The sequence below is a fragment of the Podarcis filfolensis genome (assembly GCF_964270895.1).
Source record: "Podarcis filfolensis genome assembly, chromosome: 2".
NCBI lineage: Eukaryota > Metazoa > Chordata > Lepidosauria > Squamata > Lacertidae > Podarcis > Podarcis filfolensis.
The window spans coordinates 96,018,786-96,040,947 of record NC_139605.1 but is presented as its reverse complement, the minus strand read 5'-3'; the positions used below and the strand labels follow the sequence as shown (position 1 = coordinate 96,040,947).

At 47.4% G+C, this 22,162-nt stretch overlaps 1 protein-coding gene across 2 annotated transcripts in view; it reads left to right on the top strand.

Moving 5' to 3' along the window:
* The window catches only part of SLC38A10 (solute carrier family 38 member 10), an 83,919-nt gene extending 62,645 nt beyond the window's left edge, over nt 1-21,274 (top strand). Inside the window, exons 12-16 of one of the 2 annotated variants that reach the window (XM_083598611.1) lie at nt 9,978-10,145; nt 10,342-10,731; nt 11,899-12,000; nt 16,887-17,066; nt 17,612-21,274. In XM_083598611.1, coding sequence (XP_083454737.1) covers nt 9,978-10,145; nt 10,342-10,731; nt 11,899-12,000; nt 16,887-17,066; nt 17,612-18,774 — 2,003 coding nt within the window. In that variant the 3' untranslated portion in view covers nt 18,775-21,274. Of the gene's footprint in view, nt 1-9,977; nt 10,146-10,341; nt 10,732-11,898; nt 12,001-16,886; nt 17,067-17,608 lie in introns of both variants that reach the window. The other variant, XM_083598610.1, reaches the window with a different exon arrangement.
* Nucleotides 21,275-22,162: the final 888 nt, after the last annotated feature.

Genomic DNA, 22,162 nt, shown 5'->3' with positions numbered 1-22,162 from the left:
CTGCTTTTGAAAGATACCTTCCCCTCCCCCAGAGGGTCTCCCTGGGCGGATTAAGATTTTGTAATATTTTTCAGCTCCTTACATGAACATCATTGCTTAGATTCCACCCCCTCTCCCTCTTTCCTCATCTCTCTGTGATTTTCTATATCAAAGACTTGATTCACGTTCTTTCTGTGCTCTTTCCCTGACAGTTTCAGACAGTCATTTAAGCAGCCCAAATTGGCCGCAGCGTTTTGTTATATTTTATCTATCCACTCAGATTCCCCCCCCCTTTTTTTTTTGCATCTGATGAGACATAGCTCTAGCTCGGTGTCTTGTGTGCGCTGCTGGTCTGTTTAATTTATGGTCGTCATGTGCAGTTATCGGTGAGAGCCTGCAGTCCTGACATCTGCGTTGCATGCAGGCCAGAGGGGATATAGGGAAGGATGGGGGGGGAGGGAATGCAACACGAGCTTCTAAACTTGCACCTGTGGCAGGCATTTTTGGATACACCTGCCTTGTCATCCCTGTCTTCCTCCCCACCGCCAGATTGCTTGTGGTTATTCTTCAGACGAGAATCCCGGGTTCTGTGCGAAACGTGGATTATGCACCGTTCCCCCCTCGGCTTCTAATAGCTGCTGGAACAGCTTGGCTCGCTGGAGCACTCCCTTGTGCTTTGGGAAGAGCAATCTTTTAATAGCTCCTGCGACACAGAAAAAGGAGTTATTGCCCTGCTGTCATTTTTTGTTCAGTTTTACAGTCTGTGTGTCAGGAGAAAACAGTGAACTAGTTTCCCCGATGCCATTCAGTAACCTTGCGAAAGCTAGCAGCTACGGTCTGTACTTCTTGGGGGAAGTCCCTCTCCTCATTCTTGCCAGGCATGTGCTTGCAGAATCATCTGCAGCCCCATTTTTGGCGGGGGGGGGGGCGGGCTCTGCAAAATGCAGTCCGATCTTGGAATGTCGCCCATGCTAGAGACTCACACACAAGTCAGGATCTGGGCTAACACTGCAGCATGATATGCTGAGCATCCTAAGAAGGACTTTGGAAAGACGTTTTGCTGGAGGTTCCCACCACCCCACCCCCTGGTCCCTGTTTTAAAACGCATGGCGCATGACTGTCACCTTGCAGGCTAGGGATCAGAACTGGGCAACCCAAGCTGATCTTTTCACCATACCTATTCCTCCTCCTTCGTATCCCAAGAAAGCCAGAGGTAGCCAGTGAAGTACTCTGTAATGCACCTGAGTTATTCCCAGCTTGGAAAACATCTCACTGGGGAAAAGACTTGTCCTGCTGATTGGTTAAAGTCCCGTTCTGCTCTTAAATACTGTGGGGTACATTTACGCCAAAGGCCTGATTTATCAAATGCAATGAATGAAGATGAATTAATCAGATGAATTAACTTTGCAGGCATCTGAAGTTGTGCAATAAGCAAACCATTCTCTTTTTTTCCTCCCTGCCTAAATAATTGCCACTGTCCACTGTCTTCACCTCTCTCTGTCTCAGAGGTATCTCGTGTGTTCAGCAACTTGTGCTGTCGGTACTCCGTGTTGTGCCATTCAGAACTGTGCAGGTTACTGAACTTTAACTTTCATAGTCATCCCCCCCGCAACTGTTGACAGTTTCAAATTTGCACATGAGAAAAGGTGCTGCCAGTGTGCATTATACCTGCCCTGTATAAATAAAATCTTAGCTCCAGATGATTTTTCTCCCCTTTCCCAGTCCTTTGAACCATTGGCGAGAAACAAGGCAGTTTGGAGCATTAACTGCTGGGCAGAATTTGTGTTGTTCTGTGTTTCCATTTATAGAAGCTTTCTCTTGTGAGCCAGGTCCAAGAGATCGGGAACTGCATTTCTTCTCCTGCTTCTGTCCCCATCCCTTTCCCAAAATTGATGGGCACCTTGGGAACATCTGCAATATATGGTGTGGTTTGCTTGCTTGAGTACTTTGTGTTTAGTTTCCTAAAGCTTCATTCTGCACATACCTGTGTTGTTATGGGACACTTTTTTAGTTTCTTGTGCCCTCTGCCTGTAGCACATTTTAATTGTTTGCTTGTATTTCAGTTTAGCTGGACGCCAAGTGTTATATTTCTCTGTTCTGTGGGTTATTTTGTTAGGGACATATTGATTGCAGAGGATCTAACCTCATGTCCCAGAGGCTGGTCTGTCTTACCTTCATGGATCTTTAGAGCCAAAGAAGCATGTAAGTTGGTTAGCAACCTGTTTCTTTATCCAAAATCTGAATTGAGTCATGCATGCTTAGAATCTAGCAGCCAAATCTTGAAAAAAGAAACAACCTGAACATCAGTGATCCTAGAGAGGCAATGCTGTTAATATTTGGAGTAGATTTCTCTTTTATATACAACAAGGATTAAACTTCATTGATCTCCTCTTCAGAAACTTACTGAGTTTTGAACAGGCTGACCTATTCCTAGGAGAGATCAATGGAAGCAGACATTCAAAATGGAACCCTTTTGTAGCTGTCATCTCCTTATAATAGATAGAAAATGCCAACGTTTTCTGCCCAATTGGTAGCCCCCATCCCACCCTCTGTCGCTCATTTTCTCCACTTTCCGTGACATGGGTAGCCCAACTTCTGAACGGAAGAAAAGTTTGGCTTCTTGACACATTCCTCTCCTTTCGCAGGAGCCCAGGGCCCAGTTAAAGGTCAGTGGGAGGAGAGGCTATGCCAGATGATACTGAAGGATGCTCACCTTAAACTTCAGTTTTGCTGCCTGTGAAATGAGTAGATGTTTATGCAGTTTCCTTTGCACAATTTCCTCAGTCTTTTGTTGTCGTTTAGTCGTGTCCAACTCTTCGTAACCCCCATAGACGAGAGCACGCCAGGCGCTCCTGTCTTCCACTTCTTCCCACAGTTTGGTCAAACTCATGCTGGTAGCTTCAAGAACACTGTCCAGCCATCTCGTCCTCCATCGTCCCCTTCTCCTTGTGCCCTCCATCTTTCCCAACATCAGGGTCTTTTCCAGGGAGTCTTCTCTTCTCATGAGCTCGCCAAAGTACTGGAGCCTCAGCTTCAGGATCTGTCCTTCCAGTGAGCACTCAGGACTGATTTCCTTCAGAATGGATACGTTTGATCCTCTTGCAGTCCATGGGACTCCCAAGAGTCTCCTCCAGCACCATCATTCAAAAGCATCAATTCTTTGGCAATCAGCCTTCTTTCCTAGTCCCTAACATTTCTTCCACCACATATAATAAATTGCTTCTCAGACTGCCCAGCTAAACTGTTCCTTTTCTGTTTTATGAGGAAAGATAATTTCTGAGCAGCAAGGAGTTATTCTGGGTTTGTTTGTTTTTTAGAAAACATTGGTTGAAATGTTTTTCAGCTCTATGTCCCATTAATGCTCTCCCAAGTTGTCCAATAACATAAACCGGTTTGATTAGGTTATGCTATCTTAGATGCCTGAATCGGCTGTAATGCAGCAGGAGCTGCGGGCAGGAATCTGGCGCGAGCCACACCTTCCTGGGAACATTGCTGCTATCCTAGTCAGATTTCTTGGAGAGGGAAAAGGAAAAGCTTTTAGGGTTGCTCATGATGAGATTTTATTACATCCCAGAGAGACCGATTCATGAACCATTAAAATAAATGGGGACACTTCGAAAGCCCGTGAGAAACGTCCCCTTCCTCACCCATGTTGCAATGCAGACAGAGTAGTATGATTTAGCTTGGGCTGGCTCTGTGTGCACCATCATTCAGTCTTCAGCACTTGGGCTTGCTCCCAACATTTGGGGTTTTTCCTTCCTCCCCCCCTCTACGCTTTGCCCGCCCAACTCTTTAGCCCTGAGATATATATATTCTGTTGTTTTTGTAAGCCAAGAAGCTTTTACAGCCTCTTCGCCTTTTCCTGTTAAGCCCAGCACCCCTCATAAAACATTAAGAGGCACAGCATTACTGTAACATTATCCAAAGGGACCACAAGGGCGACTCTACAGTTTCAGCGATTATTACACATCCTGGGCAAAATGGTTCTCTGCAAACCACATATAGCCCCTTATAGATTTCCAAGCAGCGTGAGAGGCCATTAATTCACGCCCTGATGATGAACTTAATTTTGCTTCCTGCTGAGAAAATGACGGCTTAGAGGCAACTTTGTCTTATTACAGAGTGGAGAATTTTATCTCTCTCCTTTTGTTTTACGCTGCATGTGTAGAGAGAGAGAGAGAGAGAGAGAGAGAGTCTGTCTGTCTGTCTTCCTGTTAGATTTGTAACTCGGTGGCTATCCCTGGATCGGCCATTGCTACAAACTGCATAAGCTTCTGCAAGGAATTTAATTTTATCCCTGAGACCTTGGTCTTTTCACCTGCTCTGGAATGCTGGGCGGCCGCAAGCTTTATTTTGTACAGGTTGCCCTTCTAAACTCCCGTGAAATGCAGGAAATATAGAGAACATTCTCTGTTTCTTTTTAGTTTTCTCTTCCCCCTCTGATAAGGTGGGAGTCTCAGTGGCGTTACTTTATTAATGCTTTGGGTGTGTTTACTGGTGCGGAATGTAACTAGCAAACTTCTGTCCAAACCTCTGGCCTTGCAGCTGCACAGCAAGGTTTCTCCAAAGTTATTCATAATCACAGTCGTCGTCGTCCCCCCCTTTTAAGGGCCGGGGAGAAGAAGGTCCTTGCCATCTGCGGGACTGCGGACAAGGCAGGGAGTTTGCTTAGCTTTATGTAAAATCAAATGCATTAATTTTTGTTTAAAGCAAATTCCACTATATGGAAAAAGAATGCCTATTGGGCAGTGTGTCTCCATGACTTAGGACTGTTCCATGCACAGTATTTTTCCTATGTGGGCCTTTCGAGTGGTGGAGCATACGCCATTGTGTTTGGGAAGATTACATGCCCTGTTTTACATATGTTAGGAAGCAGCAATGCAGCAAGCTTCCAAACGCATGTGGTTAACAAAAGGAGACGTTTCATGTAGCCAGTGGCCCTCAGCACTAGAGGATCGCTGAAGTGAGGCTTCCGAAGATCAGAGAACTTAGGTATCCTGCATGCTCCCTGTTCTCCTTGATAGCTCCTGGTGCCAGTCCTCTTGGCCGTTCATCTCCTTTTAAATCCATACTGCATTTGCTCCTCCTTTTAGGCCTCTGTTCCTTACCACCTCCAACCCCCAAATATCCAAGTTATGTGGGCAAAAGCTGATAAACTGTTCAACAGATAGAAAATATGAAAAAACAGCGACTTGTTAGAAATTTGCATAACTTCTTCTGATTGCTAAGTGTTGGCTTTCAGCAGCACAGGAGCTGAGTGGAGTCTTACAGGTCCTCTGCCTTCATTTCTGTGCAAAATGTTGTGAGCTCCATTTCCGGCTGTAAACACAAGACCACAGGGAAACAATAGAAGCTTAAGAGTTGGAAGGGATCCCAAGGGTAATCTAGTCCAAACCCCTGCAATGCAGGAATCTCAGCTAAAGTATCCATAACAGATGGTCACCCAACCTCCGTTTAAAAACCTCCAAGGAAGGAGAGTCCACCACCTGTTGGGTTACAGGTACTGGGGAATTGAGAAATCTGTGCTGCCCATATTCTGCCTAGGTTCCTGTAGCCCACCCAATGCTGCCTTGGCTTATCTGGCAGCTTCTACAAGGCTTTATCAAACTTCCCAACCTGCCAGGTTCCTCTGACCCCTCAAAGGGGCCAGGGCAGCAAAGCTTTGAAGTAAGAGTTTGGTCATGCTGTGCTGCTGGAAAGGGCTCTAGCTCAATGGTGGAACATCTGCCTTCCAGTCAGAAGATCCAGGTTCAATCTCCAGGTATGGCTTGGAGAGATCCCTGCTTTGAATCCTGGAGAAGCCACTGCCAGTCAGTGTAGACAGAATTGAGCGAGATGGACCCAATGGTCTGACTTGGTGTAAGGCAGGCATAGGCAAACTCGCCCTCCAGATGTTTTGGGACTACAATTCCCATCATCCCTGACCACTGGTCCTGTTAGCTAGGGATGATGGGAGTTGTAGTCCCAAAACATCTGGAGGGCCGAGTCTGCCTATGCCTGGTATAAGGTTCCTTCCTGTGTTCCAATGCCTGTATTGGTTGTGTAGTTCCACCCCCAACAGTTTCTCTTCACTTTGAATGTTCTCACTGTGCCAGGGGCCCTGCTCTCTTCCTTCTCAGAGACATTTGCCTCTGGGACACGTTGCCTCTGGGACACAATTCCAGACTGCGGAGCAGAGGAGGAAGCAATACCAGTAGCCCGACCCTCTGAGCCAAGCAGCAGTTGGTTTCACGTGACTGTGCTTCTTTGCAAAATTATTCCCCGACTTGCTTTCGTGTGCACCTTGGGGTCTTTTCCCCAAGCGCTCTGTGGGTGTTTTGTGCCAGTTTTTGCCCCTTCTTACCTGGCTTGCAGCGGTTTTCAGCCGTTGCATTCTGTTGCCTAGAGCCCTCCTTCTCACAGGGGTGGTAAAACTGAGCAGTACCACTTCAGATGGCAGGTGGGAGCTCAAATAGTGAAATGGTTCCCCTTGAGAAAAAAGACTCCTACACATAAAACAGCAACATTTCTGGGAGAACGCTAGGCCAAACCCCTCATCCTTGTCATGCTAGCTATGTGGGCAGATGCTTAAAGTTTCTGTAAATCCCCACCTGCAATTTGAAGTGGCACATCCAGACACAGGGTAAGAATTTGGCCTAGATGTGATGAACTATGTATGTTCAGATATCCCATTATCTTTGTGCAGAATTTGGTATTGGGTGGCGCTGTGGTCTAAACAACAGAGCCTAGGGCTTGCCGATCAGAAGGTCGGCGGTTCGAATCCCCATGATGGGGTGAGCTCCCGTTGCTCGGTTCCTGCTCCTGCCAACCTAGCAGTTCAAAAGCACATCAAAGTGCAAGTAGATAAATAGGTACCACTCCGGCAGGAAGGTAAACGGCGTTTCCATGCGCTGCTCTGGTTTCACCAGAAGTGACTTAGTCATGCTGGCCATATGACCCGGAAGCTGTCTGCAGACAAACGTCGGCTCCCTTGGCCAATAAAGCAAGATGAGCACAGCAACCCCAGAGTCGTCCGTCACTGGACTTAACTGTCAGGGATCCCTTTACCTTTACCTAAAGAATTCAGCATCCGTGCTATTCTTAGCTTTTCCATTTCTCCTATATTACAGGTTTCTAGTTGCTAGGATTGTGGAGACTAGACTGTGAAGAAAAGTTAGGATCATTGTGTCTGGGTGAAATTGCAAATGCTGAGGGGAGACGGCTAAGCAGTATTTCCAGGGGGTGGTGAGACTTCGTTGCCTTGTTTAAATATGTATTTCCGCTCCTGAATAGCACAAGCAGAATAAATCATGCAAAATAAACAGGTGTATGCACGTTGATTTACTTTGTGTGTTTATAAGGGTCTTTATTTTTAATGCAGCGTGTACATAGCCCTAACTCCCTGCATGCTCACACCACAGAAATAAACACACTTATTCAACTATGCACACATGCATCTTCTCTATTTCCTTGCTGGGTGAGGGGAGAAAGATTTCCCCTGGAAAGCAGGGCTAGTGCTAGGTTGCCATTGTTGGGCATCTGCCAAGGCTGCTCACTGCTGCAGCCCACAGCGACCCCCAGAACCTCCTGACCCAGCTGCTCCTTGTTCTCACTTCCTGTTCACCTGCTACCTCTGAGCGTGCAAGTAGTGACACAAGAAGCAGCATCAGCATCCTCTGCTTGCCTTGCATTCTCCCTTTGGGCAGCAGTGTGATTTAATTGGGCAGAAGCAAAGAGGTGAGCCCACTCAGAGAGGAGGACCCACAGAGCACCTCCTTTCATGGAGGATAATGCTGCTGGAGGCAGTAAGCCTCCAAATACCGTTCGCCGGGAATCTTAGGTGCAGGGAGTGCTGTTGCACTCAGATCCTGCTTGGGGGCATCTCAGAAGCTTCTGGTTAGACCGTGTGAGAACAGGACATGCAATTAGATGGGCATTTCAGCTGATCTAGCAGGGCTCTTATTGGTTACTTACTTTGCGCAGGGCAAAGCTAGTTTTTAGTCCACCTGGGTCCAAGACCTAGTTTGGCACACACCCCACGGTCATTTGCACGCATACACAGGCTGGGAGTCTCTGGAGACTTCACCCGGAGCAAATTGGAGGCTCGCTGCTCCCAGCCTCTCAAAACTACCTCTGTATACCTGCTGGAAGTCCTCTGCCCCCGCTTGGAAGCGTCGGTGTAAGCAGAGTTTTAATTCCCAGGAGGAGGCGAGAGTGAAAATGGCACAGGGTGGAGTGTAAGTGTGAAAATGTCTATTTCAGACTTAACCGTGCAGGAAATGCTTGGCGCGATTTCAGCTGCTGCCAGGAGCGAGGGAACAGTCAGGGCAAGCTCTGCTCTGCTTGCAGAACTGCATCCTCGGGGCCCCTGGTGACTGGGTAGGAAAATGCAACGTCTTATGGCAACTTCCCCGACCTGGTGCCCTCCAGATGTTTTAGACTGGTTCCACGAGGCCTGGTGAGCACAGCTGGAAGGCAGCAGGCTGGGAAAGGTTGGTTTGTTGCTTTCCTGGCAAGTGGGGTGGGGGTGGTTGGTGGTACTTACCATTTGACCGAAAAGCAGCCGTGAGCGAGATGGGTATGCCCCCCTCATGTGCATCTCTTGATGTAGGGAGCCAAGGGTTCGGCCTGCAGAGGTTTGGCTTTTTTTAAACCAGGCCAGGAGTCTCTCTCTCTCTTGTTTGCTGCAGGCTGCCTCCCTGCAGAGTGGTAATCTAGGGTAATTGCAGGCTTTAAACCGAGGTATTATTGGGAAAGACTGGAGCCTGCTGTGTGCTCCCCCCGTTCCCCACTTTCAAGCCATGCTGTTTGTTTTGTGCAATGATCTTTGCAAGCAGAGAGGGATCTGCTGGCGATTCCTACAGGAGGATGCAGTGAATTAACAGGCCCCCAAACTGCCGCTTGTGTTTTTTTCTGGCAGCTTTTCAAGCTTTCTTGGTCCTCTCCCATCTGGGGATTCCTTTTTTTTTGTGCTTGTTATATCTTCCTCGCCTGCTGTGACTGTTTTCTTCCTCTGCCCTTTTTATTGTGGAGGCCGTGTAAGCCAATCCCCTGTTATGTTTCCTCCTGGTTGCTAACCCCAGCAGGTGAGTTCCCTTGGCCATGCCTGGCTTCTTCACTGTGCCTGTCCTGCTGCTTGACATGCACAGAATGCAAATGAGCAAGAGCAATGCTGCCATCTAGTGGCTCCAGCAGCAGCATCTCATTTGTTCTTAGTAAGTGCAGCGCTGTGGGTTAAACCACAGAGCCTAGGGCTTGCCGATCAGAAGGTTGGCGGTTCGAATCACCATGACGGGGTGAGCTCCCGTTTCTCAGTCCCTGTTCCTGCACACCTATCAGTTCGAAAGCACGTCAAAGTGCAAGTAGATAAATAGGTACCGCTCCAGTGGGAAGGTAAACGGTGTTTCCGTGTGCTGCTCTGGTTCGCCAGAAGCGGCTTAGTCATGCTGGCCACATGACCCGGAAGCTGTACGCCGGCTCCCTCGGCCAATAAAGCGAGATGAGCGCCACAGCCCCAGAATCGGCCATGACTGGAACTAATGGTCAGGGGTCCCTTTACCTTTAAGTGCAGCATGGGGGGGGGCTTAGGTGAATGGAGGAAATCCATGACCAGATCGCCCAATGTTTACTTGTTCAATGAAATGCAGCATGTGGGTGGGTGGGGGAGCTGTTAAACAACTGAAAAGGCACAAGGGAAGTGTGGGGAGCTCCGATGCAATTCCCCCAAATTTGCTTCCTCTAGTTTCTGTTTGACTTGTAGTCCTCCCCCACCTACCCTAGGTCAAATAGCAGTAGAGTGGAATTTAGATCAGGGGTGCAAGAGAAAAGGGTCAAACCGCATTGCTGCTCCAATCAAATTGTCAATACCTCTCCTGCACAGCTGCATTTAATTAAGAGCAGAAAGCAAGAGGAGATCCAGTTGCAGATCTCCTGTGCAATGCGCAGTTTGGCCTAAGCCAGCTCAGCAGTGCAAGAATCTTGGCCTTCCTTGCTCGCTTAACCATCTCCACCCTTTTCAGACCAGAAACCAGCCATTGAAGAAGCAGCCGACGGCCGCGACAAACCCAAATTGCAGAATGGGAATGAAGAGCTGGAAAAGGCACAGATCTTGGATCCCATGGATGTGCCGAAGAGAGGCGAGAAGGAGAAGCCGAAAGAGGAGGTGCAGCTGGACCGGCCTGACCAAGGTAATTTAGAATTGGAGCTGGGGAAAGTGAGAGACTGTCTGTGAACTTAGCCAATTCCACAGCTCTTCCTGTAGTTCCTAATTCTAGTTTAATTTCGTCTTCAGCCAGGTAGATGAGATAGCAGGGAGTGACACCTTCCTTTGCAGTGCATCCTCTGCTCTTTGCTGTCTGACCCACCTTCCTTCTCTCCCCACAGGCATTGCACAGCCTGTAGGAGAAGCCCACCGCCACGAGCCCCCGGTGCCACATGACCAGGTCTTGGTGGATGAGGGCCAGGACCACGAGGAGCCTGAAGACAAGCAGCCGCCAGCCAAGAAGAACGACCTGGCGGAGGGGAATGCTGTGTTGGGGAAGGAGCAGGAAGAGGCACAGCTGAAGCCCGTTCCTGAACAGGCAAAGGGAGAAGGTGGCCAGAAAAAGGTGGAGGACCCCCCAGGGAAAGAACCCAAGCCTCCTGCACACGAGGATGAACGCCCCCCATACAAAGACATCCAGCTGGACAAGCATGGTGAGAGGGATGGCTCCCGCCTGCAGCAAGCTGAACACTTGAAGGAAAAGATGCAACCTGAGAAGGAGATTGAGACAGGTAGGTTCCTTCCCCCTGCATCTTCCCAGGGAGTTCGTTTTTATCCCTTGGGACCCTGAGATATTTTGCATTTCTGCAGTTAAACCGCAAATCAGTGCAGCGCTTGGCTGTTGTCGCAGAATTCGGGAAGAGGGCACCGCTGGCTGCAGGGGCACCTGAGTTGCACACAGCCGGAGCTTCCAAAGGCTCAATAAATCACTTGCTTTCCCTTTCCCGGTGCTTATCCATAGCTAACCCCTCTCGCCACATGACCTCTGCCTGCCCATCCCCAGAGCCTAATTTGCACTGGCATTTTCCTCCTGCCCATGCCAAAAAAAAGGAAAAGATAAAGATCCACATCCTACAGCAAAACAACACAGTTTCTGCCATCTCGAGTGAAATAAAAAGGGTTTGCTTCCTTTGTACAGTCATACCTTGGGTTACAGACGCTTCAGGTTGCATTTTTTCGGATTATGGACTGCCGAAACCTGGAAGTACCGGAATGGGTTAGCTCCGGGTTTCGGCAGTCACGCATGTGCAGAAGCGCTAAATCGCGCTTTGCGCATGCGCAGAAGCACCGAATCGCAACCTGCGCGTGTGCAGACACGCCGCTGTGGGTTGCGAACATGAATCCCGCACGGATCATGTTTGCAACCCGAGTGTCCACTGTACCTCGCTTTTAATGAGTCTTTATATAAGGGAATTTTCCAGTGAAGAGTTCTCAGGCCCCCTGCTCAGCCACTGCCTGCATTGTAAGTGTGGCTGGATCGGTTCGCCTCTTTTAGTCATTGCTGGGGTGCTTGCAGCGAATTGCCTGGCACTGTCAGATCCTGCATTATCTACTTCGCAGTAGCTTGCTCACTTGCGAAAGCATCAGGTGCTGTGCTGTGCTGCTCACCAGGGACCCAGGGCTAGAAGAGCTTGACAGGTGCCACATTGCTAAGTGCCCACTGCGAAGCTCTGTAGGGTTAGGGTTTGCATTTCAATGGGCTCGGGCAGTTAGCCCTGGTTTTGCTGCCAGCAGGCTCTAGCGCTGTTAAATATTTTTATGACTTTTTCTGCAGTCATCAAGTTGGGTAAAAGCGGCGTGCAGAGTGGGGAGGGGAGGCGGGGGTGGAGAGGCAGAGAACATCTGTCGCTTTCCTTTCCCCATCAAGGAGTGTCTGTCTGTCTGTCCCTGGTATGCAGGTGAAAAAAGGGAGCTGCCTGCTCCAGAGAGGCCGGAGCCAGCCCAAGCGGAGGAGAGGGAGATTCGTAATGCGGAGGAGAATGCAGACAGCAAGCTGGAGGGTAAGTGCTGTCCTTGCTCTGCCCCCCAGATGCACACTTGGGGGCTCCCATCTGCCTCCCCGGCAGCCCTTGGTGTGTGTGTGTGTGTGTATGTGTGTGTGCTCAGCTCGTAGTTTCCGCGAAAGAAAGGAACGACCCAATCAAGGCTAGGTTTGCAAGGCCAGGTCATCTTGCCTTGGCGTAATCTTGGGAGTTTGTAATCTGAGGCTGCAGCCACCTGGGCACCACAATCCCATCGGTGCCGTAAGCCAACTGTGAAAGCGATAGCGCTTCCAGGAGAAAATAGCCGCCCCTGCTTGTAATGGAGAGCACACTCCTCTCTCTATTCAAGGTTGCTCTGAAAGGGGAACAGCTCCCCTGGAAAAAAGAGTCCGTTCCCTTGCTCCAAGCAGTCTGCACCTGGATTGATTTATCATGCTGTTATCCTGCTTTATAGCCCCGAGAGACTCCCAGAGCAGCTCACGAAAGATTTGCACAGTCCAGTCCCAAGAAAGTTTGTACATAATAGTCACATGGTGCCCAGGTTTATTCAGGCACTATTTGCCACCTTCATTCTTGCTCTTCCCTGGTTATCACCAGGCAGCAGAACCACTGGGGATCCCTAGAGCAAGCGAGGCCGAGCTGCTGGACCTTACTCAGCCCATGATGAAGCCAGGTCTTCCTTTGCTGGTAGTTGGCAGTCTTCTGATGGCCTGAGACAAGTGGAGTTTCTTTCGTTCTTTTGTTTCTCTGTAAGCAAGGGGGAAGATATTCCTTGGATACAGGAGATTTTCTCCTTTCCGCTGCTGGTTTCTCCCCTCCCTTTCCCTCGCAATGCTTTTAAAGGCCACTGACACAGAGATTGCTCTTGGACACAGGAGCTCTTTCTTAGTCAAAACACACAGCCTCGGGCTCTGCTGATCTGGTGAGTGAAGCATAACCTCAGAGCAGGTCCTTGCTGGAAGTCCTCTGGTCCGAGCTTTTAAGCTGTTACTGTGGAAATCTGATACGACAGAAAAGTAGGGGCTTCCTAGAATTAGATGTGCTCTCTGCCAGTCCTCTCGTGTACGGATGCCTCTGGCAAATAAGGAGATTCTGGGCAGAGCAGCTCCCGGCAATCGCATGGAAAAGATTGTGTCCCTTTATCAGTCCAAAGCACTTGACTCTCCCATTTCACTGTAACTCTCTGGGGCAATTAGCTTTGCACCCAATCCCATCTTGCAGGACCGCAGCTCAGTGGCAAAGCATCTGTTTTGCATGCAGAAAACCCCAGGTTCGGTTCCCAGCATCTGCAGGTAGAACTTGGAGAGATCCCTGCCTGAAACCCTGCACAGCTGCTGCCCGTCAGTGTGGGCATTAGTGAACTAGATGAACCAGCGGTTCAGCTCAGTGTAAGGTTGCTTCCTATGTTCCATGTCATGTTCTAGACTTCCATACACTGCTGGCAGGAGGTCTGTGGATTAGTGGTGCACAGGGATAGGTTTGCTTTCACAGTGGAGACGTTTTGGGTCTGTGATGTGGAAACTGGGACTGTTCTCGGCGAACATTGGTGGTGTGCCGCAGAGCACTCTTCTAGAATTGGTGGCATTCCTGCTCAAACAGAGCATAGCTAGCAACCTTAATTAGGAAGTAGCAAGAGCCCTGAGAGTAAGCTACGAACTGAGTGTTCTAAATAAGGTAATTCAAGGGGCCATATGGTCAGTGTGACCTCCATGTAGGAAAGGTAAGCTGGCAGGTGTCTCATTAGCAAATATGTAAGGGGAAAGATGGGTAAAAGCTATAGGGAGCTAACAGTAAAAAGGCGTGTTCTCTTACATGAATTCCTACGTGACAATAGTGATCACGCTATGTAGAAACTTAGAAGTATCTTTCGTAATCGCCGAGCCTGAATAAGAGGCAAGGCTGGTGTGCTTTTGAGATGAGGGTGTCACAGTTTTTAAACTCCCTCCCCATGTTAGACTTTGTACAGCACATAAAAAAAGATTGCATTTAAACATGTGTAGAGTGCCTTCTCAAAGAGGAGCGCCAAATATTCTCTACATACCCATGGGCACAAGGAGTTGAGCATGGCTGTGATTTCCTGACAAAGTGGAACCTCCCGGCACTGCTCGTTTTGAATTTTAAACCACGGCACACTTTCATGAATCTGTGCATATGGAGGGGAGCAAATGCACGTATTTCCAAACACCCGTTTTGTCAAGTGCTTTTGAAAAGTTGGGGACGCTCACTTCTGGTTGCGTGCAGATCACCTTCCCCCAGTGTCATTCGTCTTCTCAAAAAGCAACCCACTTTCCCCCTCTCAAAAGTAAATATAAATATAAGTAAATATTACTGTGGAAAGTAAATGTAAGGTTTACAGCATGCTACAGATTAAGAGAGAATTTTATGAAGTTGCAGCATAGGTGGTATTTGACACCAAATACACTAGCAAAAATGTCAAAATCAATAAAGGGTAATTGCTGGAAATGTAAGACAGAAGTAGGAACCTTCTATCACATGTGGTGGTTGTGTAGCATAATTAAAAGGTACTGGGAAATGATCTATAATGAACTAAAAAAAAAGTTTTTAAAATCCGTTCCCAAAAACCCAGAAGCATTGTTGCTGAGGTTAATAACAACAGAAGTCACAAAAAAAGAGAGAAATTTGTTCCTGTATGTGAAAACAGCCACCCATGTGTTACTAGCCCAAAAATGGAAAACAGACAAGGTACCAACAAACGAAGAATAGCACATTAAACTGTTAGAATAGGCAGAGCTTGCAAGAATGACCACTAGAATAAGAAATCAAAATGATGAAAGATATAAGGAGGACTGAATATTGCTTATTGAATATATGAAAAAGTATTATAAATAAACAATCTACCTAGCAGGATGGCAAGATAATAAGAAATAACTTATAAATAACTAAGAAATAACTAAAGTTTATAAAAGTAGTTACGATAAATGGAGTGAACGAAGGAAACACGGGAAGAAGAGGAGATGAAAGGAACCATGGAAGGAGAGGATAGGAAGTTGGTTAAGTAATGTTTTATGGGCTTGGGGTTTTTTTGGTCTATTCTTGAAAATCTTAAATTGCAACCTCTTTTTTATTTTAGAGCTTCTTTTCTTATTGTATTAGAGTCGTGCCTTGGAAGTCGAACGGAATCCATTCCGGAAGTCTGTTTGACTTCCAAAACGTTCGGAAACCAAATCACGGCTTCTGATTGGCTGCAGGAAGCTCCTGCAGCCAATCAGAAGCTGTGGCAGCCCAGTCAGACGTCCGGGTTCCAAAAGAACGTTTCCAAACCGGAACAATCACTTCCGGGTTTGTGGTGTTCAGGAGCCAACACGTCTGAGTTCCAGGGTGTTTGGGATCCAAGGTACGACTGTATTTTTGTCTACATTTTGTTGACATGGAATTATATCAGAAACACAAATAAATAAAATTATTGATCAGAGAAAGGACAAAAAAAGAAGAAGGGAAATGATCTCAATATCTTATCCGGTGGGTGTGTCTGCTCAGGTATGCAACACGGAGCTGGGTCCACACATCCAAGGTGGTTTGGATGAGGCCTAGTGTGCAGTTCAAACTTAGGCAGGGGGAAAGGTGCCTGAATTGACTCTGGCTACATTGTCCCTTTGGATGGCAGGCAGTAATTCCTGCTTAGACGGTCGGCTCCAGTGAACAGGGATGTGGCTTTTCTTCCCTTAGCCCAGTGTTTCCCAAACTTGGGCCTTCAGCTGCATTTGGACTACAGTTCCCATCATCCCTGACCACTGGTCTTGCTAGCTAGGGATGATGGGAGTTGTAGTCCCAAAAGAGCTGGAGACCCAAGTTTGGGAAACACTGCCTTAGCCCAAGAAGCACCCATTGTGAGATTGGAAGAGGAGTAGAAGGGAGCCAGCAGGAAGCCAATAGGCAGCCAATATTCAAGGTTTGTGTAGGAGAAAACAGACCGACTACCTGAGAATGACTTGTCTGCTTACACTGAGGAGAATAGGCTGCCTGAGTCACCGTGTGACCCACTGTAGGATGTCTCCTAGTCCTCCGTCTGAAAGCTGGCTTGAGTTAAGATCAGCCTGAAATAAAAAGACCTGTATTTTCCATAAAAAAATCTCCTTGCGGTACATGTCTATACGTTTGATTACTTGTTTTTTTTTTTTGTTCTACAAAAAAAAAAAGCAGCATCATGGTTTCATAATGTCTTTTTCCCTTCTGCTTCACAATGGGACTGAAACAGCCAAGATTAAAAAGCTAGTTGCAGGTATGGATCAAAATAAATTGCAACTTTTAACCCTAAACCTCCAGGATTTGAATTTATACATAGAGTGTACGTTGAAGGCGCTTGTGAAAAAGCACTATGCGTTTTTAAGCTTGAACTTCTTGCAAGTACTCGAGTCTTCACACTGTCCGTGGCTTGCTTTTGACTGGGCACCTCTTCCTGGAATCTCTCTTGAGATTTCATTGGTTCCTTCACAGTTCCCAAACCATTTAATCTCAACGCGCCTGAAACTCCCTCACTTGAAGTACCGCTTCCTTTTGAATGTCACGCAGTTTGTTCCCTCTGCCTGCCTTGGTTTTCCATTTCGCTTTGATCCAAACTCGACTTCCCTTTGGAAAGAGCTGCCCCTCCCTACTTTGAAATGCATTGTCGGTGTTCAGTGTACAGGCAAAAGAAGATATGGCAAGAGAAAACGACCCCAGAATGATAATTTATTTCCAGAAGGTGCTTGGGGAATCGGGTTTCTCGTGGCCATAGGTACCAAAGTGAGCTATGACCTCAAGATCTGATAAGTGCAAGGCTATGCAAGTGTTTTGTGGAGACAGTAGCATGCCCACTACTATTCTTTCCGAATTCCTGTGTATGGTAGACCATTGGGGTGCATTCATTCCAGCCCCATTTCCCCCTCTCCCCTCTCTCTTTCTAGAAGCTGGGAAGAAGAAGGTACTGGACAATGCCGCCTTGTTAGAAGTGATTAAGGAACAGCAGGTTCAGCAGAAGCAGCTCTTAGATCAGCAAGCAAAGCTGCTGGCCGTGATTGAGGAGCAGCACAAGGAGATCCACCAGCAGAGGCAAGAGGAGGAAGGAGAGGAAAAGCCAAAGCAAGGTGAATAATAATAAATGAATTAGTAGGGGTTAGGGAGCCACTCTGAGAAGGGTGGTGTTAGTGGACCATGAACGAATTTCTTCAGCTTTGCCCTAGGAATGCTTCTTCTCCACTTCCCTCCTTTCCATCTAGCAATACAAAGCCATTCTGGAAGCCAGCATAGCAGAAGCTGTTTCCTGGCGTGAAAATTCTCACTTGCGTGTAATTGGAAACCACAGGAGGATAGATGGAAGTGGAGGAAAGGCGACATTGGGGTTTGGGGAGACATCCACGTTTCTCTGCAGCCGTTCGGAGCTGCAGGAAGCCTGAAGCTTAGGAGGAGCCTCTCTGCTTTACTACATTGCTGCCCTTGTTTATGAGTTTCAAAATTAACCTGGTCACCATGGCAGTCAGGCGTGAGTGGCGGTAGGGAGAATTTGGGGTGGGGAATGGTGTGACCTCCTTATGAGGCTGTTGTGTGAACTCCCCGGTTATTGTCAGTAGGGAGATTTCCCCTTTGTTAGAACATGCAATAACTAAGAGCTGTTTGCTTTTCTCTGCAGCAGAAATACACCAAGAACCTGACCTGCCTATCCTCAAAAGTAAGGAGAGAGAGGATGGTCTTGAAGATAAATTTGAAGACGTTGGAAAGGTTATACCAAATAATGGACTGGATCGTCCTCTGCATGGGCTTGACAACCACCCCCAAGATTCTAATGGCCAGGGAAGGCAACAGGCCGCAGGAGAGCAGCAAGCAGACAGCAAATTTACTGGAGCTCCACCTAAAATCCCTGCAGCTCATTCAAATGAGGCTGAGAAGATTTCACTGCACCAGGCTGGGAAAAATCAAGCTGGGAAGTTAGTGGAGCCGGTCAGAAGCGACTCACAGGTAGCTAGGGCTGGTGGGCATCACCAGGAAAAGCAACTAAAGATTGTGGGGTTGAAAGAAGGCCAGGATACTCAAATGGCCCAAAACGCCCTGGAAAAGATCAAGAATGTCCAGAAAATGGTTGAGGTTGCACAAAGAGCTGTAGGCCAAAGAGAGATGCCTGATGCAGCCAAAGTTCATGTGGCAGCTGAGAAGATTGCTCCAAGAGTCTCTGAGAGAGAGCTGCTTGCCAGGGAGGCGAACAAAGAGGTGCCCCGTCATCAAGAACAGCAAGCAGATCCTGCGCATAAACCAAAAGTCTCTGAGAACGTGCACGAGAACCTGGAGGTCCCAGGAGTCGTGAAGGTCGAGAAAGTTGGAGAGAAGCAAGCATTACCTTTGGACCACATTGGTAAACTGCAAGGCCAGGGGGGCGGTAGTAAAGAGGGGGTGGCAGCCGGAGGCCACAGCCCACAGCCCCATCGTGCCAATGAGCCAGGGCCGGATTCGGAGAGCGAGCGAAAAGAACCAGAGAAGTTACAGGAGTCCGAACACGACCCTGCTGTGAAGCCAGAGAAGGCTAGGCTTGCCCCCAGGGAGCATGAAAATGCCAAACCCAACAGAGACCTCAAGTTGCAGGCTGACCTAGACCTGCGCCGTAGGAGGCGGGACCTTGAGGAGGAAGAGAGTGAGACAGGGGATGTGATAATTGGACTAAACCCCCTCCCAGATGTGAAAGTCAATGACCTCCGCAGTGCGCTGGAGACTCACTTGAACCAGGCAGCAGAAGGTGCCCAGCAAGCACTTCATAGTCGGCAGATTAAACAGATAACTGTGGCAGAGGAGGAGGAGGAGGGGTGAGAGAGGAAGGCTTTGCATGACTGAGACCAAATGTCGGGCCATTTTGGGATGCCTTGTTACTGAGCTGCTTGCAGTTGGAGATGCAGCTGTTGGCAGCCTAAATCAGCTAGCTCTATCTGAACCGGACAAATTTGACTGGCGCAGTCTTGCGGGAAGAAGAAATTGCATCGCTGCCCAGCCACTTTCATACTTCAGTACTGCAACAGCTTGTCCCTTCTCCTCATTTCTGCTGGTGGCTAACCTGCAGAGCATCTCAGTTTTGGAGTGCTTTGTGCTTGCCACCTTTCCAAAGAAGCATTTGCATTTTATTCTCGCTCAGTTGCCTTTTAACTATTTCCTTTAACTTCTGTGTGTTTGGAACTGGAACTCGTTTTCATGCTTGCCGTTTGATCTAGATCAAATCTGCCTCTCCGCTCGCATCCCTTACAGTGGGGAGGGGGAACCTGGGACCCTCCAGATGTTGTTGGACTCCAGTTCCCATCGCGGGCAGTGGAAAGGGATAGTGGGGGTTGTATTCCAGCACCACCTCGAGGGCCACAGGTTCCCCCCGCCTGCCTTTAAATTAATTTTGGATTCTTCTGTTATTTGGGGAATGGGTTGATATGCCTTTGGGAAGAAGGGGGGGGAGAGAAGTTTCATGAGTGTCTCAAGTGAGAAGACATTCCATCAGTTTAATGGGTCCAGAAACACAAAGCTAGTTAGTGTCAGAGGCATCTTTAAACAAGCTCATAAGCGGCTGTTCTGATGCATCAGGGGTCTACGTTAGCAATAAAGAGGTTGCCCATCATTTCCTCCTCTTGCTCAACTATCAAATATTAGGTTTATGCTTTTAATACATTCCTATCCCAAGTGCATTATGGAACCATACTGTGCATGAAAACTCTGCCAGCCACCTGCTGCAAGAGGAAGCAATTTAAAGGAAGCAAAATGAAGAGATTCCAAGTCAGCGTTATTCCAGTGGGCCAGCCTGCGTCTACCTCTTTCCTCCATTTGGCAAGTGCAGGCAGCGCTGTTTAAAGCTACCCCTACCTGGTCCAACAGTCCAAGCATTTGTGAAAGGTGCTCGTGCGCTTGAGCAGAGCGCCGCTTGGTTTCAGGCCTCCTGGTAGGGTTTGTGGCATTTGCTGTTGATAAACGATGCGGCAAAACTGGAAAGCATTTGACTCTTGGATGCCCCTAACAGCTGATGGTATCTTCCCATCTAATCTAAGATTCTCCATGCTGCAGAAATAATCGAATTTGGCACTGTGGGAATGTTTTGTTATAAACAAGCAGGGTCCTTGAGTCTGTAAATTGGCCTCTTTCTCCTATCAGTCTGTTTATCTGGAACAGTTATGGGTTTAGGGTGCAGAAATACCTGTGATGGCATTGCTATTAGGACAATAGCAATGCCATCACAGTCTTGACAAGTGAGGCAGAGCTAGATCCTGCCTTTGCCGTATCTTGCCTGTGAAGTGTGCTTGATGTGTCTCCATTAAAAGAGACGGAGAAATGTGGCTGGTTCCACTTAACCTACTTTGAGGGACATTTTGCCTTGTCATAAGCACGATTGTCATTATAGCCTTAATCTTCAGAAGACTCACTGGGCTGATCTGGACTTATCACTAAACCATAGTTTAGTGTTACGAGAACAAACCTAAGCAAGCCTTGAGTGTATATATTTCCCTCCTGTGATGTGAGCTTTAAAAAACAACAACTTTTAAACAAAACTTTCTACATCACCTGAACACAACAAACCGTGTTTAATCTTAACTATGGTTTGCTAGAACAGCCAACTTCAGGTAAGAAACTGGCTTGCTTAAACAAACTATATAGTTAAGGTTGATCATAGAGTGGGATTCAGATGCAACATTAAGGTGTGGCTAATGTGGTGTCTTCCATATATTTTGGACTGCAACTCCCATCAGCTCCACTCAGCATGGTCAGAGACGCTGGGAGTTACAGTCTATCAACATCTGGAAGCTATCATGTGGGCTACCCCACATTAAACCAGAAGTGTAAGCTTCCGATCACAGCCTTGCATCTTTTTTGCACCAGAGGCTTACTGCAGCTTGTTCTCATACCCATGGTTTAGCATTACATGTGACCACCTCAAGTAGTAATGCTGCTCAAAGCACACAGTTCAGCCACAGCTGAGACTGCTGTTACTTCAGTTTCGTTTGTTAAGTAAAAAGGGGTTAAATGTTTGTATGATCTTTCTACATGTGTTCTATTTGTAAATACCAGGAAAGTTGCTTTAATATTAAAGGGTTATGGAGATGTCCCTGTATGTCCTTGTCAGGCTTTTTCTGATGAAGAGCGATGTGATCATGTGCTGTGCCTGTTCTGTAACTAAAGGACCAAAGATACTTGTGACAACGCTCGATAGAGCAACTGAATTTTAAACAAGCCATCTCCATACAATTGTGGAGAGTGAAATCTGGGGAAGGAGGCTGTGGACTGCAGCTGGTGGATTATGGACAGGCTGCACAAACAAATAAAGTCAATGCTAGCATTTTCACCTGGAGCCTTTTGTTGTTCTTGATGCAAATAACATTTGTTTGTATTTCACAGAATGCGATTGCTAATCTACAACCAATATGCACCAGTAAGGAAGTGTCCCTTCCTCTCCTGTTGATCTTGGCTTGGTTTCAAGTCTTTTACATTCTCTTGAACTCAAATCCCACCCAAAGAGCCATCAACTTGAGAGTGTTTAGCATAAATCTGGGGAATCCGGAAGTTCAGTTATGCTCTTACTATAAGTACCAGGGGGCCATTGCTTGTTTCCAGCCATTTTGCTGCCAATGCTTTACATATACTGTGAGTAAATCAGTTTGCGAGGCACACTTGTAAAATAGATTTAGAGGTATTCGGTTGAATGACAGTTTTAAATATTTTTACTTACATCCATCCACATTAAAAAAAAAGTCATGAATCCAGCGTTCTTTGATACAGGGCCCACTCAAAATACCTATCTAAATGGAGACTTGGCTCCAGATTTGAACACTTGTCTAAAATTGTCCTAAGAACCCTCATAGCTCTTTGGCCTTGGGTGCCTACAATGAGGAAGGACTCACTGGCTTTCTTTGGTAAGCAGGAGCCACAACACTGCACCAATCTTTGCACTTCTAGTGGGCAGATTACTAAGCCGTTCAGTAACCTTGGCCTATAAAGCCTTTTTCTCCTTAGGCAGTTTCGCTGATTAGATTTTTTTTTCAAAGCTTCAATTAGGAAATGCATGTTCAGAAGGGAAATCAGGCATGCAGTTACAGATTCCTCAACACGGCAGGGTTCAGGGTATTATTATTTTTTAATATGTTTTCCCGCCACAAATTAACAAAGGCTATTATGGAGTCCTGACACCCTGGGCCTTCATATTTCCTTGCCCCAAATCTTCAAGAACTGGAAT